Raw genomic sequence first — 19,930 nt, 5'->3', positions numbered from 1 at the left:
TTAAATTAAGGTACATTTTAACTTCAACCTGAATAAGAAAGTCAATGTCTGTATATTATACTCCATTAAGGAATGTTTAGTATATTTCTCCAATGTGGATGTAGTTGTAATACCTTTTTTTTTTTTTTTTTTTTCCTCTTTGTACAAGAATTCACTGTGTGAAATTTTGGATTGCATTTTTGTATAATACAATTGCTTTTCTTCTGCAGGGGGTATTGCTAACTGGATTTTTGAATTAGATTTTGAAAAAACTTGAAAAAAAATTATTTAATAAGAAATGTATTTTATGTGCAGCAGTGATTCTGGCATGGATTATGATTAAATGACATTGTAAACCATTTTCCTATCTGGTCTTTCTTACAAATTCATGCACTTTTACACAACAACCACTAGGTGTTGAACATTGAACAAACGGCAAAACAACTGATAACAAACAAAATAGTTTCACCTCAGGCATTTGTACTGAAATAGTTCTTTTTAACAATGTTTTGAACAGATTCCACATTATTAGTCAAATTTGCTTTGCTTGTTGTTAATCTAACAAAACCAATCAATAGCTCAAAGGTTGTCCTGAGTAAACTTTCATCTCTCTAGTCACTCCAGTGCTCTTAAGGGCACTGACCTGTCCAGAGAACAGTGTTTTCTTCACTTTGCTGCTTACTTTAGTACAACATAGCTCCAAAGCTGGTGTTTAACAAGGAAATACAACAACACCAGGTACGTGAAACATTTTTTTAAATGCATTGAACATCCTGATCAAGAAAGAGCAGTTGAGTTGTACGAAGCGTTTTGGTGATTCGTAGAGTTCAAATTTAACTTTTCGCCTCAGACGCAATCCTTGTATGAAGTGGATCTTTGTAAGTCAACTATTGGTAGTGAAATAGAATTTGGAGAAAATGTTCATTTGTGACTAGCAGTGTATGATTAACAAAGTAAAAATTATCAAAATTGGCTCAGCTATGATCATTTAAACTTCAAATGGTTTTATTTCTTTGTAACCACTGTGGATTTTGCCAGGTACGTGAAACATTTTTTTAAATGCATTGAACATCCTGATCAAGAAAGAGCAGTTGAGTTGTACGAAGCGTTTTGGTGATTCGTAGAGTTCAAATTTAACTTTTCGCCTCAGACACAATCCTTGTATGAAGTGGATCTTTGTAAGTCAACTATTGGTAGTGAAATAGAATTCGGAGAAAATGTTCATTTGTGACTAGCAGTGTATGATTAACGAAGTAAAAATGATCAAAATTGGCTCAGCTATGATCATTTAAACTTCAAATGGTTTTATTTCTTTGTAACCACTGTGGATTTTAATGTTAAATCTTTTTTTCATTGCATTTCATTTTAGGAAAGTAGTGCTATGGAAAAAATGTTGCTCCTTAAGTCTAATTACAGTACAAATTAAAAAATATATATCCCAATTCGCTATAGACATTGTATTGCATGATTCCATGACTTGTTTGACCACCAGAATTTGCATTGAACTACTTTTCCTTGGCTGGTTTCCCATTCCACCTTAGGCAGGATGAAGTTGTTGGCATGTGCGTGGGCTTTGTGGGTACTTGCTCTCTGTTCGGTCCAGGCAGCCAAAGATATCTGCAACGCGAAGCCCAAAGATCTACCTTTGGAGCCAATGTGCATCTACCGCAGCCTGGATCCTGAAACACAACCAACTGAAAAACCTGAGAAGATCCCAGCTGGCACCAACCCTCGAGTGTGGGAACTGTCCAAAGCCAACAGTCGCTTTGCCCTCTCATTTTTCAAGCAGCTTGCTGAGGGAAAGGCCAACGATGAAAACATCTTTCTGTCGCCAATTAGTATCTCAACAGCTTTCGCCATGACGAAGTTAGGGGCTTGTAACACCACACTGGAGCAGCTCATGAAAGTAAGGTCAAGAAATTGTAACTCCAAATTAGGGCTGCCCCCTAATAGTCGACTAATCATTTGTAGACCAAAATGTTATTAATCGCTTAGTCGAAGAAAAAAACATTTAAATTCACATTGGCGAAGTCACGCAGTCTGTGACGGACAGATCGTTAATGGCTTGTCTTTGTGGTAATAGTACATCGGGCAGAACATCCAAACTCTCGCCTATCATTCTTCGACCTCAAATATGGCTTATCATCTGAAATATTTATCAACTTTACATGGCCGTTCAGTCTAATGTTAATCTAGAAAAATGTGCGCTGTTCAAAGTGTCTGAGGAAACAGAACAGCAGCTCTCACAGCAGGACAGAGGCGCCGGTGCGGTCACTTGCTCTTAAATACCTACTCCGTCATTTTTGCTCATACAGATAAGAGTTATAAATCTTTCAAATCTGTAAAGACTCTATGTTTATTTGTGTGTACTCACAATAACAACAAAGCGCGCTTTTGTAAAATAAAGGAAACAGGATATGCTTTCTGCTGTCTCGGTCTCTGTGAACTTGAGCACGATACTCAGTGTATATCTTTGCCTTACAGACATTAAAAATATATCTATATTGAGTGAAATGTCTACTTTCAAATGAACCAATTCAAATGGAGAAAACATATTCTCCGATTATGTCATCTGTATGAAACATGCATACAGGCACATCACTACTGCGGAGATGTAGGTGTCGCCGACTTCATCTCAAACTGAAAACAAAGAAAGCGCTAGTTTGTCAAATTATTAAAATGTTAATGCAGTCTCCTTACTGTTTTTACCTGACACATTCATAATCATTACTTCTGCGGTGCACTGTGGCAAGCTTTATGTGTGTGCTTGAGCGTTTATTAGGAAAAGGCTCATTATAATGATTTGAAATGTTTATTAATAAACGTGCGATTAGTCGACTAATGCTTAAAATGAACGACTACTAGTCGACCAGAAAAATCCTTAGTCGAGGGCAGCCCTACTCCAAATAAAGATTGATCTCTCGAGCAGGTCAACAACTTCTCTATTCTTCACATGTAGGTGTTTCAGTTCGATACGATAAAGGAGAAGACATCAGACCAGGTCCATTTCTTCTTCGCCAAGCTGAACTGTCGACTATATCGCAAAAAGCATGAGACAACAGAATTGATCTCTGCGAACCGTTTGTTTGGAGACAAATCTACGCTTTTTAATGAGTCCTACCAGCACATCAGCGAGATGGTCTATGGAGCCAAGATGCTGCCTCTCGATTTTAAGGTTACATTGGCATAAGTGTCTAAATGTAGGTCATCTTATCCTTGACCCTGTACTAAACATTCAAGTTTCATCCTCCAGGAGAAACCGGAAGTTTCAAGGATGACGATAAATGAATGGATAGCCAACAAGACTGAGAACCGAATAAAAGACACCCTGCCAGAAGGTTCAATAGACTCCAACACCATATTAGTCTTGGTGAACGCAATCTACTTCAAAGTAAGTGAGGATGCAGAGAGATACTTGTAATTAAGATGTCATTTTTTGGGGTCTCCACCTTCCAGCAGAGTTTGGCTCCAAAACCAATTAAACTCATATGTGTGTGTGTGTGTAGTGTTCAGCATCGCCAGATACTGGCCTGGCATGCATAATACAGTGCTATTAGTCGTTTTCGGAGATCTGTATGAATAAGGAATTTTTCGGCAACATTGATATCTGTGCCAAAATGTTCAAAATCGCAAAGGAAAATTGTGTATACCAGGAATTGTGGTATAAATGTACCCTTGAACCTTGGCCCTATCACCACCTTCACTCATTGGGAAAAAAACTACCAGCCTAGCTTACTGTGTCCTCTTCTAGTTACTTTGACAATTCCAGCTCTTAAGGAGCTAATCCAGCCTCAGAAAAGCAACAAGAAATAAGCATAGTGAGAGAATTACCATCAAAATAAAACAGCTAATTTAAGTAAAATGCTAATTCTCTTTACAAATAATTGCATCACAAAATCGGTGTGTACACTTCAGCAGAATATGTTGACAACAAGCTGGGTTGCAAAACGTATGACAGACTCCCCCTCCTACCACAATACCAACAAAACTGAACGTAAGCATTTAACAAAATTATGACAGGGCTCTCAGCAAAGCAAATTAGAAACAGACACTTCAGCACCATAAACAGTAGTGGTATAACAAAATGATGAACAAAAATGATGGTTCGGTGCGTACCTCGGGTTTGAAGTCATGATATGGTATGGGTTTGGTACAGTGGAAATAAAAGTAAAATTGCTTTTTTATTTATGACGTAGACGGGAGAATTCGGCATCTTTCATTTAACCCTACACATTCCAACACAATCTGAATAGGCAGATCTGAAGGGATTAGTTCCTCAGAAATATTTTACTTAAATATTGATTGTCAAGTTACAAATCCCAGATAGCATGCGGATGTGGGCCACTTAAGGCAATGATACGGCACTGCTGACCTTCTTATGGGCCGTACAAAATAGATGTAAGCCTGAAATGTAAAATAGCAAAAATGGTCCAAATGTATCAAATCACATGTGAGCCTCTGTAGACAAAGATGCTGTGTTCACGGCAATGTGTAATCTGAATCTGACCCTAAAGTGGCCCATGTGGTAAATAGTGAACATGGCCCAAATCGTGCCAACCAAATGTGGGCCACCTTTGACAAAAATGTAGCACAAATTGAACCAAATGTGGTCCACATTTTGTGGTGCTAAAATATGTTTCAGCAAATGTGGCCCAGGTATATTAAACCGTATCTGGGCCAGTTTTGGCAAAGATATGGCACAGTGAGCACTGGCTAATGTGGCTGTGAGCCTAAAGTGGCCCGCATATAAAATGACAAATATTGCCCAAATAATTAACAATTTGGGCCACTTTTGGCAAATATACTGCACAGTAGAGGTCTGCGCGGGACTGTTTTTTTAGTCCCGCTCCCGCAAGGTTCTATTCCGCACCCACCCGCTCCCGCTATATATTCACTCTTTGTTCACCCGCTGTCCGCTTAGAATAATTTTCTTCCCGACCCAACCGTTCCCGCTAAATTTAGATCTCGTTTCCAGAATCTCACATTTAAATTTCCGCTACTCGAAAGAGAGATAGGCTGACAAATAAAAGTGTAGTCTGCACAAAATTGTATGTTATTTTATTCGTCTTGTCGTCCTGCCTGTTCTGTCTGAGGGCCGTATATTTACCACAGGTACAGCCTGCTCTGAGCATCGTTATGCATATGCTGCACACAGACCACGTAAATAAAACGTGTGACGTTTAAAGCATGCGTGCAGCGCATGCATAACAGTCCTGAGCGCAAGCTGTACCGGTGGTCAATAAGAATAAAGCACAGATATGCTGTTCTAAATGGACGTCGGGAACGGGATATTGTTAGACCGCCCGCTCCCATTCAAATTACACCAGAGTTACCGACCACTACCGCATTTTATTCGGGAAATTAATCCCACGGTACAAAAAATCCGGTCGGGTCCCGCGACTGCAGACCTCTACTGCACAGTCAGCATTGGCTGATCAGTGTGTAAGCCTAACTTGTACCACATTTGACATGGCCCATATGCTAGGGTGACCATACGTGCCATTTTCCCAGGACAGGATTTCTATATTGCCTAAAATATCTAGGATTTGGCTTTGTTTGCGTGTTCAGACCAATCGGTGTATGACATCAAAATACCATACAGACGGTTCCTTATGCTTTCAAAATGCTCTCGAGGTATTTTGATGTCATACACCAATCGGTCTGCACACGCAAACAAAGCCAAAACTAGACATTTTAGGCAATATAGAAATCCTGGCCAGGACGCATCCTGGGAAAATGGCACGTATGGTCACCCTACCATATGCCCCATACATTTTAAAACAGATGAGGGCCACTTCTGGTTTGGATGTAGCACTTGACACTGGCTAATTGAAATGGAAGTTTAAAATTGTAAATATGGCCTAATAGAATTTGGCTACTTTTAGTAGGATGCAACACAGTTAACTGATGCAGAGTGATCTGAATATGAGTCTTAAGAAGGCTACATACCCAGCAACTTCTTTTTGTTTTTTTATGTGTACTGTGCAGCATAAAAACAGAAGTGCAATATAATGATAGCTCTTACTGTCACAGATTCTGTTCATTTGGACATTGTTTTCCTTTGTTGATTGTATTATTCTGTTCAGGTGTGCCTAGTTAATTGTCCTTGTTTGGTCTGAGTACTTAAGGTCCTGTATGTTCACTTTGAGTTTGTCTGGTCTTACGTCTACATTTTTTAAATGTTGCTGTGCTACAGTGTTTGGATTTACCCTTGTTGGATTAAAGACTTATGATATATAACCTTTCATCTTCGTTGTGCGCTCTTTAACACAGCGTAGTCGTGACACTTACTGACTTACTGTGTAGGTAGAGTCTGAGTGAGAAGCATTTAGGTTCAAACTTGTGAAGAACTGTTTTTAAAGTATTGGGATATTACTTTGAATATTTCTCTGTGACATCTGAATTGCTGCTTGTGCAAAATTTGTGTCGGGATGATTTTACCAAGTGGGACACATTTCTGGAACTTATTTGAACATTTATGGTTTATTTGGTATATTAGTAGGGTGACCATACGTGCCATTTTCTCAGGACGCGTCCTGGCCATGATTTCTATATTGCCTAAAATATCTTGGTTTTGGCTTTGTTTATGTGTGCAGACCGATCGGTGTATGACATCAAAATATCTCGAGAGCATTTTGAAAGCATAAGGAACCATCTGTATGGTATTTTGATGTCATACACCGATCGGTCTGCACACGCAAACAAAGCCAAATCCTATATATTTTAGGCAATATAGAAATCCTGGCCAGGATGTGTCCTGGGAAAATGGCACGTATGGTCACCCTAATATTAGCTCAAATGTGGCTATGCGGTGGCCTGCTTGTGGACCACTTCCAAAATGCCACCATTCCATGCAGCATGTGGTCCACATGAGGAATGTGGGGAAGATCATGATTAGAATAAAAATCAACTGTGTTGATTTGTGAGTTTTGATACATCAACTGTGAGTTTTGATTTCTTTGGTTGGCTCACATGCAGCAATGCTAATCTATTTATTTATTGTCATGGCTGACATGCAGCCTTCCTATGGCTTGCTTGTGGCCCAAATTTGGCAAACCGGAGCGGACCGCACAAGTGCAATCATTCCATGCGGTATGTGGGCCAAATGAAAGTGTCAGGTTTGGGCCTGATCTGGACCTCAGGAATTTTGCTATCTGGGATTGCTTAAAAAAAATATGTATTTAAAAGTTTCATTTATTCTATACATGTACAGTAGATGACCTCGACAAATTGTTCAGGATCACTCGAAACTTCTGGGAAAGTTTGTTGGAGCTAAACTCTGGAAAGTGGCCCTCCATGAGCAGGACTGAACTCTCCTGACTTGTGAACTCTGTAACAGTCTGGCTTTTGTGTTCCAGGGTCAATGGAAACACAAGTTTGATAAGCAAAATGTCATGAAGTTAGACTTTTACGTCAGCGAGACATATAAGTGTCCAGTCCCCATGATGTATCAAGAGGGGAAATTTAAGTATGCCAGAATCAATGACGACAAGGTGAAGATTCTTGAATTGCCCTACAACGGTGCTGACATCACAATGGTGCTCATATTACCTACTGAAGGTACAACCCTGCCGGAAGTAAGTTGATTATAAACAATAGACAAAAAGTTCTCCTCAAAAGATCTCCTCTAGTCTTACCTAACAAAACTGCATCCAATTAAGGTAGTGGAAAACATGAACCTCAAGAAACTTGAGGGTTGGTTACAAGCCATGAAAGAGACCACAGTGGTCGTGCAGGTTCCTCGTTTCCGTATCGAGGACAACTTTAGCCTCAAAGAGCAGCTGACAAAAATGGGCCTTGAAGATCTTTTTAGTCCAGAAAACGCCAGCCTCCCAGGTACGCAATTAGTTTGATTGTACAAATTGTTGCTATTGTTTTGGCTTTAAAATGTTCGAAGGGATCGTTCACCTAAAAAAACATGCGGTCATCATTTACTCACCATTATGTTGTTCCAAACTTCTGTTCATCTTCTGTAGAACCTAAAAGCTTTACAAGACTAGGAATGTAGAGCACAAGTCATATGGACTACTTGTATGGGGTCTTGGCTTGATTGCTACGAAATTTTGTTGTATGGATTTGTGTTCATGGTTGGGGTGAAATCTTGAGTTTAGATGCATCTACACAATATTGTCACGTGTTGTGTTGCACTAGGGATGGTTGCCGGTGATGGGCCCAACTTGTACATCTCCAACGCCTACCATAAGGCCTTCCTTGAGGTAAAATACATTCAATATTGTTTGCAAACTCATGTTTTTATGATTAGCCTAACTGAGTAGCAAGACAGATCACACAATTTCTTAACCAATGGTCTGGTTTTCCAATTTTTCAGGTGAATGAAGAAGGTAGCGAAGCTGCTGCTGCCACAGCGGTTGTTGCTACCGGACGTTCCCTAAACATCTTCCGGGAGAATTTTGTGGCGGATCGACCCTTCCTTCTGCTAATCCGTGAGTCCAGCATCAACGCCTTGATCTTTACCGGCCGAGTCGCAAATCCTTGTGGGAGCAGCTAACATGGATTGGATATGGATCCCAGACTATGAGGACAGTTATTGATTGTCCTCATTTTCAACTTGACAAGGCAGCCTTGTTTCTTCATTATTGCTTAATAATGAACGTTAAATTTGTCATATGTTGTTTTTATCAGTCCACCAAACAAGCACTGGAAACAAGCACATCAAGAGGAACAAAGAGGATTTACAAATGAAAAATAAAAGCAATATGTACAGGCACAGAACAAGGATAAAAACAAGTTTATTTTGTCATATTAGAAATTTGGGTTTAGCAGTATCACACAATCTGGGCTTACATAATTATACATTTTAAGAACAATTAAAAATCCTTCACAGTTACACTTAAAGTGCTTTGTTTCTATTTAGAAGAATGGACTTGACACACTGCCAGTGAGGGAAAAAAACATAGTGGTTATTGTGAAAATGGCATTCACATTATTAATGCTTAATCTTTCTGATTCCTGTACCATTTTAAATGCGAAAAGTCTCGAATTTTAAGTAATTATAAACTGATTCATTTTTCAATAAATATATACTGGTTTGCTATTAAAATTAGAGTAACTGATTTCTAAGATAATTCTTATGTTTTGGAATTTGGACCTTTTTAACAATAAAATACCTATTATATTTAGTTTTATTTCATGGATATGTAAAATAAAATATTTCTAAAATACGATTTGACTTAAAGTGATTAACATCGCATAAGGACACATGGAAAGAACTTTACAGACTATATTGCTTTTTGCAAGATAAAACAATATAGCGAGACAAATCATAAAGGTCGATATTTTGGCTTCTCTTGGTGCAAATTTAGATGCCTGGAAATGTCTTTATGTTTGGCCGTTACAAAAGACAAAGACAACATGCAAATAAACAACTTCTACTGAGGGTCAGTAGAAAAACAATGTCTTGTTTCCTTGTACAAAAACTCTTTTGAGGTAAGAACTGACAACTTTTTTTGACAAAGCATCACGTTTGCTTGCTTATTCAGACAGACTAAAAGTCTTGAAATATATACGTCGGTTATTTGCATTGAAGTGTCCTCTTCTGAAATGTGTTATTTGTACAAAATATTTGCTCCAGAGTGACAAGACTGAACAAACTCTGAAGATATGGTTCAGTGTTATCATTCGGTCTTCCCAAAAAAAACAAAAAAACTACTAAGTAGAGACATGCACTGTATCACTTTTCACAAGTTAGACCATGAAAAACAAACAAACAAAAAAAACATGAGGTAAATGTAATCTCTGAAACAAATTTTTATCACATTTGCCAATATGTATAACTGTTTTACAAATCCAGGACACAATTTTTTCTTGTGAAAATCTATTGGGTATCAGTTTCACAACTTTTTAAAAGATGTGTTCATTATGGTGTGTTATAATTCTGCACCCCTTTATCTGAAAGACATTTTGGAATTGAAAATGAGGTGAAATATTGCTTCAAAAGTAGTTCCATTCCATTTGAAACTACACATTCTGTAACACTGTTAAGATTAGACATAATTTGGTTAGAAATGACTTCAGTCAATACCATTAAACTGCAGTAGATGTATTGTCATACAAACATTAAATATTACAGCCTAATATATACACCGTAGCAACACATTTATCCTCCGCCATGTTACTTAAAGCTTAAAAACAAATACAAAAGCCAAACATAATATTTGAATGAATAATATTGTTTAAAATAAAAAAAGAACAGGCAGGTTGGTCAACCATCGATGTTTTGAGGGTCAACGATAGATATGCACAAAGGGAAAACATGCTGAAAGTTATCATTAGCCCTAAAACCCAAATTAATATGATTAAATTTAGACTGCTAAAATGTGCAGTACAATAACTGGAATGACTTATTACAGATATAGATCCCTTGTTATTAAATTGCAATTAATTCATTCACATAGAGATAATTTAAGTCACTATCACCCTTATATGATTGGCATACACAAAACAGGCCCATGCCCCAAATCTAAATTTCAACTTAAAGGCAAAGTCCATAAAACAAACATCTTTTCTTGATATATTATAACATATTAGATTATGATGATGTTGTTTACAGACAAAATCATTTGCCCTTCTCTATTATCATGAGGTTGCATTTTGACAAATAAAAGCAATATCAACATGCTCTTCTATTTACCTGGGTTCTGCGCTGTACAACAAATGTGACATACAGTTTCAGGATTGTATTTCACTGCAACTGCTTCTGAAGCATGGGTATTTACATTGAGAGGAAATGTTCATATGGATGTCTTTTTTTTTTTGCTGCACTTGTGAAATACTGTATGTCGAGCCAAGTTACCCAGAGCTAGAATTCCAAGTAAGAAAATCTGCTTGGTACAAACCAAAAAAGGTAAACACAAAAAGTAAACAGTGAGTTCCTGATATTTATAAGAAGTGTTTACCTGCTGACCTGTGTTCACAGATGTGAGAAATGGTAAAAGTAAGTTCTAACCTGCGTTTATATGAAGTGAGGTGCACAAAATCCCTATTGGAAACATCAGTAGCTGATTTTTATATGCATCAACCCTTTCCTAAAAAAATCAGTCACAACCAAGTGTGATTCACAGCCTTATAAAAATGATAACAGCTTTACTTTAGCTTAAAACACCTTTGCTTTTTGTTGATCATTCTAGAAACTGTCTCTGAATAGTTATTACAAGTATAAATTTGTCTAAATATGCATAAGTGGCACATGTATATAGATATACAAATATTCTCAAAACAAAAACACCCCCACCCATTCTTTAAGTGCCTGATGTAATCTCTTTTTTCGCCCTTTGAAGATTGAAGAAGGTTTAAGATCTTCCACAATAAATTTCAGTTCCTTTGGTTACTGAAAGCTTCAGTAAATTCACGTCATAGCACCAGCTGGAAACATCTGTTCATAAGCCAATGGCCCAAGGTTAAAGTGCCTTCCATCAGATGAAGGGAAATCTTATACTCAGTCATTCCGTGGCATTTCGGCATTTCCCAGTCATCACAGACATACGGTTTCTGTTTTCCAAAACAGCATCGACAACCAAGTCCGTGCTCTTAACACAAAAAAGGAAGAAGGTTATGTCCTCTGAGGGACACCTTTCCCCCTGCTCAAACACATTCTTACAAACAAAATATCGGCAGACCAGTAAAACAATTTGGTGAGACTTGCAAATCTCAACGAGTGACTTAAAACGTATGAAAAGAAATAAACACTGAACATAAAATTCGGCTGAGTGCATCCACACATCTGCGTGCGACAGATCGGTATTGCGTAGTGATGTGAGAGAGAGGTAACTGAGCGGTCTATTGTAGCTTATCTGAGGTTGAAGGATTTCCTGTATTTTATATCACTGTATCGCCAACATTCAGCAGCTGAGTTGTTGAGTTTGGAGATGTATGAAGGCCTTAACGAGAATTAAATGTGAAATAAATACATATGTCACTGCTATACTCTACTTTCGTCTTTTCACCAGCGTGCCTATATCACAGTATTTCCACCAACATTATTAAAATAAAAAAGTAAAATAATATGACGTGACTGTTTCTTGTTATAAACCCGAAGTTCTATAACTACAATTTCCTTGCGTGGAGGCTAATTGTGAGTAATGCGTTTCGGTTCTACGGCAGACCGGATCAGCACTTAACACAAAACAAAAAATAAATCAAGAATCTGATGTTAGGTCAGACCTGAGGGTCCCTAATAAAAAACTGAACCCGTTTTCCTAAGCTTGCCATGGCTGGGGAGTGCAAAGTCTAGCCCCAGGTTAATTTATCAAGATTGTCTCAAGGCAAAGTAGCGAAGGACTACGATGTCCTCTCATTTTATAACTCATCTTCTGGCACAGAGACGTTTGGCAATTTCGATGCAATTTGACCAAATCATAGCTAGAGCTTCTCTTTTAGTTTATCCTGAAAGGTCTGTAGTAGTACAAAAATATAAAAAAATTTAACATATAAAAGACAGGAAAACAAAAAAATAAAACAAAAATCACTGCATCCAGTGGTGTGTGAGGTTGTTGGGAGTGTGGCTTGTCTTCATATATTGATGTCCTGTTCAGTTTGTATGGTGAAGGTAGATGTGGTTTAAAGCGGAAATACCATTTATAAATCCCTAGAGAATACTATTCCTAGCAAATTGTTCCTTGCATCTTTGTTATCACTGGAAAAAATAAAGGTTCTCCATCCAAGTAGGATGCAGAAGACTCTCTCTTATTTGATCCATTCCTCGTTGACAGCAGCTGAGAGAAACTCCTGCTCACTCAACTCCTTCCAACTTGCAATTTCAGTGTGGATGGTGGGAGACAAGGGACAGAGGGAACTCTCAAGATAAGGTCCTGCGTCTCCCTAAACTTGTAACGTTTTCCTTCAAAGCCTTTCAGTCGGGCCCAGTAGTGGATACCGAAGGTTGAACCCCTTCTCCGAAGGACGAGCCGGCACCTCCCCCTCCACCATTGCCCTCGGCATCCTCCTGGGAGGGTGACTCATCTTCGTTTTGGCCTCCACGGGAGGTGACCGTGGTGGTCTCGGGCGAGGCACTGTGGGACACCTCCTGTGGGGCGCAGCCTGGATGGTTCTTGCGGAAGTGCTGGTTGAGGATTGCCTGGAACGGGAAGCTCTTGCCACAGACGTGGCAATGGAAGGGCTTGTTTCCTGTGTGCTTACGGATGTGGTACTCGAGTTGGTCCTTGCGGGTGTACTTCTTCCCGCAGATTCGGCAAACGAAGGGGGTAATGCCCATGTGCAGGCGCATGTGGCGATCTAGGCTGCCCTTCTGGTTGAAGGACTTGCAGCAGTAAATGCAGGTGAGACGGGGGTTGTAGCGGAACCACCGGTCACCTACCTGTTCTCGTAAGTACTCCTCATATCCCCCCATGTCAAACACGGCTTGTTCCTCTCCCTGATAAGGGAAAGGTGAGAGGTTATGGTTTGTTTTCATGACTCCCAACCCTTTTCCAAATTGAAATGCACTCTAAGTTAGGCACACCACCTGTTCTGAGTATTATGCAACTGCAGGCAATTTAAAGCTTCTTATTTGCTCGGTAAGGTGTGTACCACTGATATTCCTTTGAAACTACTTCAACTGTGTTCAAAGATCATAAAAAGTCTGGGGAGTGAATTTCGAGGGATACGTCGTTTCATTTCCAACTGGTTAGGTTTATTTGGAAATGAAAGTGATTTCTATATTTTATCCATTCAAAAGACTACGAAAGCGATCCCAGTTCTGCACATAAACCTAGCGCAATATAGACTAAAAACGTAAAGGGATATTTGTGTCTATGGTTTGCTGTGGGCACTGTCTTCTTTTGTGATTGGCCATAATACCTGCAGACTGCAGCCAATGGAAATACTTCTCTATCGGTGCGCGTGCTGCTCCTCACAGCATAGATCGTGAAAGCTGACTGCAGTTTTTGTCATTCATTATAAGTGTAGAGACGATGTAAATAATAGATTCAGTGTGCAGTGTAGAGAGCTTCATTAATTATTGCGATGAATGAGTGACAGAATTTTAATGATTATAAAGGGAGTTTGCAAATGTGAAATTCAATTTATACAACATTTTTATACATTTTTGATTTTATAGGCTACATGAGTTAATTTTAAGTGACTTACATTTTAGGAACACTGTTGTCTGATTATGCTCTATTTCCTCAACTAAAATAATTCCAAACAAATCACAGCTGAGCTGCTGCGCATCTCCAAGCAAACACAGCGCTGTTTCGTTTATGAGTGAATCTGTGTTTTTGAACAAATCTAGTGAGTCATAAAGGGAGTCAATTGCTTTGTTCCTAAATGAATCAGCCATTTGAACAAATTGATTGAATGAATGATTCAGTGACAAAGACAGTGACTTGCTGTCACCTACTGGTGGTTTCAGTTTCATTTTAAAGTATAAATTGAGTCATTTAAATTGTTTAATATTTCTACATTCAAAACTTTATATTTAAAGCATTCATTTCATAACATTGTTATTATTAAATACATTAATGAGTCTTGTCAAAAAGTCTGTAATGCCACATCTGTGCTCTTCTGTGCCATGCAAAGATGAATTGTTGATGCTGATTTAATTTGACTAGTAGGTTAACTTATTCTTCCTGATTGTATCTTATTATTTTAATTGAATTTATTGTTTAATTAAAATTTTTGATACGTTTATAATTAAAAAATATTTGGCACAAAAGATGGCGTACATTTAAAAAAGTTTTTCACTTTTAAGGATTCAAATATCGCCTTATAATAGGAAGGTTAATTTCCGTCATTCATTAGAAGGTGTTCTTAATTTTATTTTATTTTTTTTAAGTAGGAGCACAAGTGCTCTTGAAAAGAAATGTAAGCGGCGTAGAGAATGTAATGTTACCTTTTAAAAACTAATTGCAAATGTTTGTGCAAAGTGTAAACTATTAAATATAATCTACAAATCATGCAATACTGTACCACTAAATAGGAAGTGTTTTGAGGGCTTAGCTAAACAGGCCAATTAGAGACAATTACTAATCATTCAGATTTTTTATTAAATCATTCTTTCATTTCACTAATCAATCCTTTTTTTCTTTTCTTTTTAAATTAAACACAAAAGGTCATTAATGATGCTTACATTATAACATGTGCAAATTCACACACACAACATATCTTTAATATGGCCAGAATTGCCAGAATTGTCTTAATATCCAAGAAGGTTTAGAGAAAATATGAAATAAGTTTAATGTTATTATAGATTATAAAGGGTTTTATAATTAAATACATCTGAAAGGTAATCTAAAATTACCATTATTAAAATTAATAATTTAATTAAAAATAAACATTTTAATAAAAAAAAAGCTAGAGTCCCCCCCAGTGAATTTTGGCCATTTCCACCACTGGTCTTAAGGTTGCCCTACCTGTGAGGTGGGGTGTCTCTGATCGTCAACTCTTCCTGGAGACTCACTCTTGGCTCTCTGGCGATCAGCCATTACAACCACACTTCCTGTTGGACTAAACCTGAAAGAAAACAGTATGGGTTCAATCTTTTACAGGAACCTTGTTGGCAGAAGAAAATGGGTTACTGGGGTAAATGCAGCACATCTTAAAGTATCACATCTGGATTATTTAAACCTTATAATCAACATGAAATAACATTTGCAACTACAGCCAAAATACATCCAATTCAGTGTAGAATGGTAAAATACAGGACTGACAACCATATAGTGCTGCTGTGTGAACGTGGCGTATATGGTATCATCCAGTACTGACTGGATAATGTATATGGTTAAAGGAGAGAGGTTGAAAAGTAAGAAGGCTTGGTGACATTAGCTGAAATGTGGAGAAAGGCATTACATTTCGATAAAAGACCATTAAAACAATTTCATCATAATGAACTGAAGAATTATGTGCAATAAGATTTTGCTTTCATTTTGAGTGAATGTGAACTTCAGAAAGATTACACACCTCTCTGTTTCACTGAAGCTACTGGACGGCTGGGAGCTTTTCCCACCTCTTCCTCCTTCCTGAACCAGTGTGCTACGTCCTGAGGTGTCAATCATCACCGTCGGCCCCTCCTCTGCCCCACTGCCCTCCTCCGCCGATGCCTGGGTCTCCGCCCCCATCCACTCATCCATCCTTTCCGTCTTAATCCGAAACCCATCCACCATCCGCACGTTCTCCTCTCCGCCTCTCTCCACCTCAGTCCCCGTCTCGACATACCACTGCCCGGCTCGGTTAATACGGAGAATGGGCTCTTTCCCAGTTCCCACCTCCTCCGAGCCAATGCCACTGTGCTCCACTATCTGGGGGCTCATGGACTCCCCAGGGGGACTGATCTCTCTGACTTCCCTCACATCACGGATGTTGATCACCCCAGTGTTGCCAATCAATCGGGAACTGGTATGCCTGGGACTTAGGGAGCGGGACCCACCAAGCCCGGTCCCACCTCTTCCTGACTCAAAGGTTTGGTTGGCGGTCCTGTGGGCCCCGTTCCCAAGCTCCTCTTCCACATCTGACAAACTGATCTTAAAGTGAATTCCCTCTAAAATCTGAGTGCAACGGTCAATAATGTGCTGCATCTGAAGGAAGCTGGCAGCCGTCAGGTAGCTGATGATATCGGCGAGCTGCAAGCACAAGCGTCCTGTGTAGCAAAATGAAAGGAGTTGCTCGAACACGGTTGGGTTGCGGATCACTGATATGGAGACGGTGCTCATGTCGCTCAGTGACATGTGGTCCCTGAAGTAGGGGGAGCTGGCGGCGAGGACCACCTTGTGGGCACGAAAACTGTGGCCCTGAACATTGACCACGATGTCACATAGACGGCCCTGTATTCGCAACTGGTTCAGATGCGACAGGACGGAGTTGCTGAAGTCCGGAATATCAAGTTGGATGCTTCCTGCTCGTTCCATGCGGGCTGCCTATTGCGCTGCTTTTCAAAGCTGCTGACAAAAAAACAAGAGATGTTTAGGACTGTTACAGTGGGACTTTCTGAGCACATCAGAAATAAAAACCACACATCAACACAGAACAATCAGCATTATTAGCAAACAATGTTAAATATATATTTTTAAAAACCCAAATACTTCTTCCTATCCCAACTTTAAACACAGAGACAACAATAAGTAAACCATTCGTAGGCTGATTTCCACAGAAAGTGTAAACACTGTCGCTTTGTGGTGTGACTTTAGGGTGGGATTATCTGTTCAGCCAACCAATGGCTGACAGGGGAGTTTTCTGAAACATGTTTTAAAAAACATTATTTAGCTGCATTCCGATTCACAGGGACTCCACTTAGTTTTCAGCACCTTACACACTCAGCAGGGGATAGAGGTTCACTTCACCTGACAAGATTTGGTCATTTGGAACACTCAGTTACAGTGTCACAGATAACAACACTAGAGTCAGGTAGGTATTTTAGAAAAAAACATTTTTAAATATATTCATGTATATAATAACTAAATACAGTATTATGTATTCAAATAAATACTTAATTTAGCAATTTAAAATGAAAATGTGACCTCTTCTCAGTAATCACATCTCGCTTTGCACGCTCAAAAACAGCATGAAAAGCACTTTTTTCCCCATTACCCTGAATAAAAAACAAACAAAATCATATTTCTTTTAGCCAAACACTTCTGTGTCCAAAATCCCATTCTATCAGAGTATGTACTTTATTTGATAAATAACTGACTAGTGGGACCAATATTCTTGGTACCTATAGCGCTTACATGTGGAAAGAGCCACCCGGCTCATCATTTTTATTTTTATTTGTCAGCTTTTCTGAATCTGACAGCTCCTCAGCTTAATAGGTCTTATGGGACAGAAACGTTTCCTGGCTGTACACCTCACAATGTCAGCAGATGCAATCCGTCAATTTGGATATTTTTCGCCTACCATTTCATTATTACTGCATATTTGGCCACAATGTTCATTTGGCATGCTATAGGGAAGTGCACATATTCAAGGTGGTACAAAATGACTTGTGGGTAAATTCCTCTCTTCAACTTCCTGTGAAGTCATATGCCGATGTACACTTGTTCCCTAAGCAGTTTGCAGTGCAAACACTTAATTACTTAAAGTGGCCAAATTTCCTGAAGTCCACTTTGCACAATGTGATTGAGCAATTTAAACATACCCATTAATTAGCAAAAAAATCACACACTATATCTATAAGAATTGACACTGTTTTTTGAAACACTTTAGATTACAATGTAACATGTTGAAAAGCTACAGAGCAAAATGATGGATAGCTAAATTAATGGGTTAACAAGAGCAATTACATCAACCTGTTTAATTACAAGCTTATGCAATTACAAGCAGTTTCAATATTTTTGTATTATTAACATTCCAAATAACATTAAGTTGCGTACTTACATAGTAGCATTGCAACAATGACAATGTAATGTAAAGTATGACCCAATTTTCTTGAAGAAAGTTAGATTTGTAGTGAGATGCAAATTGTTTACCTCACCTTTTTAATAACAGGCACAAAAATCGCTCCACTCTATTTTTCGGCACACTTGCACTTCTTTATGGCTACAAACCACAGCTGTTAGAGAGCAAAGTAGTCATTTTTTCATTGCATAGGTCAGTAGGATTGATTCGCAGTGTTACTTTGTCTCTCTCTGTTTCTGACATAGTATCGGCCGACGGCGCAGGGTAGCTGTAACCGGCGGCGTGGCACCTCAGGTCGGTTCCAGTAACACACTGCAGCGCGGTGATGCGATGAAGCCTAACCGAAAAACGCGCACACACCCCGGCGCAGAGCAGGCAGGGAGGTGCCTTACCCCAGTCCACGCCAAATTTATAGTTATAAAAAACAGAACACCAAAATACGATATTCCTTTTACGACAGCCTGTTCTGAGTGATTTGGCATTGAATTTCCCCCATTTTACGACCACTATTTATCGTTATACTTATCGCCAGGGATTCTGCTGTCGCTTTCGGTTCCTCCGCCGCTCTCATATTCCCCCATGTATAACATGAGCCAATGTACAGAAAATGGCATTCTGGGAAATGTAGTTCTGTCGCACCACAGCCATAGCAACCAAAAATGGAGAAATTCCGCGAAAGGAACTCACGCTCCCATGATGCTTTGCTTTACCATCGCTGTGAAAGTGGGTAAAGAGTTTGGTTGCATTTTTTGGTGACAGTTTCTTCCTCTATTGTATGTGTGAAGGAATATATAAAGATATAAACAAAGAGGTATTTACTTACTGAAAAACTGTAAGCCGTTATAAACATTAACATGCTGCATTTTATGAATAAATTACATAAATGTAAAAGAAAGTCTTGTTGCAGGGCAATGCAGGCCCATTCCATGACATCAATAAAACTGAACCCAATGAACCCATGAAAAAAAATAGTAATGTGTCTTAACTAACAAACTGATATAATTATCCATTATTCATACCTTACCATCCGTGATTTGCATTGTATTCACACAATGAAGCTTTAAGTGTATTCAAATTATTGTATTATTAGTGTATTATTATTATTATTATTGCATGTTATAGTTATATTGTCATAGCTTTGGTTCACTGAAGAAGAAGAAACACGTTTTCATCATTGAGTTATAGAGACATCTTTGTTCCCAACAATTTAACTTGTCACAATAATCTGAGTCATTTCTACGTTTGATTTGATGAATTTCAGAGTTTGAATAGCCTATCAGAGTTTCAAATAGAATTTCTTCATCAGTAATCAGATCATAAGCGATAGGCTGCCATTAAACTTTTCAATTTTAGTGAGTTGATTTTTTTATAATAATAATACTAGATATTTAAAAAAAGCATAATAATTATAATTTAGGAAAAGGATATTATGCGGCACTGCATTCCCTATTTGTGTGTTTGTAAGCAAATGGGTAGTTGATTCATAACATATTCATGAATCAGCATCTAAATTTTAGATTTAAATATATATGGATGTATAAAGGAAAGTGTGCACTGGGTAATTAATAATAATAAATAATAAATAAATAAATTACACAAATAAAAT

At 38.5% G+C, this 19,930-nt stretch overlaps 2 protein-coding genes across 4 annotated transcripts; one reads left to right on the top strand and one right to left on the bottom strand.

Moving 5' to 3' along the window:
- The first annotated feature begins 595 nt into the window (after window positions 1-595).
- On the top strand, window positions 596-9,433 carry LOC107592718 (antithrombin-III-like). 3 transcript variants are annotated; one of them, XM_016282264.1, is made up of 8 exons: window positions 596-717; window positions 1,521-1,885; window positions 2,939-3,154; window positions 3,233-3,370; window positions 7,338-7,556; window positions 7,641-7,815; window positions 8,131-8,195; window positions 8,309-9,433. In XM_016282264.1, exons 2-8 carry the CDS (start codon window positions 1,526-1,528, stop codon window positions 8,486-8,488), a joined length of 1,353 nt encoding a protein of 450 aa, XP_016137750.1. In that variant the 5' UTR covers window positions 596-717; window positions 1,521-1,525; the 3' UTR covers window positions 8,489-9,433. The 3 variants fall into 3 exon arrangements, with proteins under 3 accessions (XP_016137750.1, XP_016137753.1, XP_016137751.1); XM_016282267.1 differs by having other exon boundaries at window positions 7,338-7,560; window positions 7,645-7,815; XM_016282265.1 differs by having other exon boundaries at window positions 1,472-1,885.
- A 1,310-nt stretch (window positions 9,434-10,743) lies between these two features.
- Window positions 10,744-18,974, bottom strand: LOC107592717 (zinc finger and BTB domain-containing protein 37-like). The gene is made up of 4 exons (XM_016282263.1): window positions 18,401-18,974; window positions 15,895-16,868; window positions 15,348-15,447; window positions 10,744-13,369 (listed from the first exon to the last, which is right to left on the bottom strand). Exons 2-4 carry the CDS (start codon window positions 16,836-16,838, stop codon window positions 12,848-12,850), a joined length of 1,566 nt encoding a protein of 521 aa, XP_016137749.1. The 5' UTR covers window positions 16,839-16,868; window positions 18,401-18,974; the 3' UTR covers window positions 10,744-12,847.
- Window positions 18,975-19,930: the final 956 nt, after the last annotated feature.

The sequence above is a fragment of the Sinocyclocheilus grahami genome, unplaced genomic scaffold (assembly GCF_001515645.1).
Source record: "Sinocyclocheilus grahami isolate Dianchi unplaced genomic scaffold, SAMN03320097.WGS_v1.1 scaffold157.1, whole genome shotgun sequence".
In the NCBI taxonomy this organism is placed as follows: Eukaryota; Metazoa; Chordata; class Actinopteri; order Cypriniformes; family Cyprinidae; genus Sinocyclocheilus; species Sinocyclocheilus grahami.
The sequence above is the reverse complement of the archived record's forward strand: the minus strand, read 5'-3'. Positions and strand labels throughout refer to the sequence as shown.

What these genes read in the sequence shown, in the direction of transcription:
- LOC107592718 (XM_016282264.1), top strand. Translation starts at nt 1,526, where the DNA reads ATGAAGTTGTTGGCATGTGCGTGGGCTTTGTGGGTACTTGCTCTCTGT. An exon ending in AGAAAACGCCAGCCTCCCAG is followed by an intron (nt 7,816 to 8,130) that starts GTACGCAATTAG and finishes GTGTTGCACTAG; the next exon opens with GGATGGTTGCCGGTGATGGG. An exon ending in ACCATAAGGCCTTCCTTGAG is followed by an intron (nt 8,196 to 8,308) that starts GTAAAATACATT and finishes CCAATTTTTCAG; the next exon opens with GTGAATGAAGAAGGTAGCGA.
- LOC107592717 (XM_016282263.1), bottom strand. Translation starts at nt 16,838, where the DNA reads ATGGAACGAGCAGGAAGCATCCAACTTGATATTCCGGACTTCAGCAAC. An exon ending in AGCTTCAGTGAAACAGAGAG is followed by an intron (nt 15,448 to 15,894) that starts GTGTGTAATCTT and finishes GTTTTCTTTCAG; the next exon opens with GTTTAGTCCAACAGGAAGTG. An exon ending in AGAGACACCCCACCTCACAG is followed by an intron (nt 13,370 to 15,347) that starts GTAGGGCAACCT and finishes TTCCCTTATCAG; the next exon opens with GGAGAGGAACAAGCCGTGTT.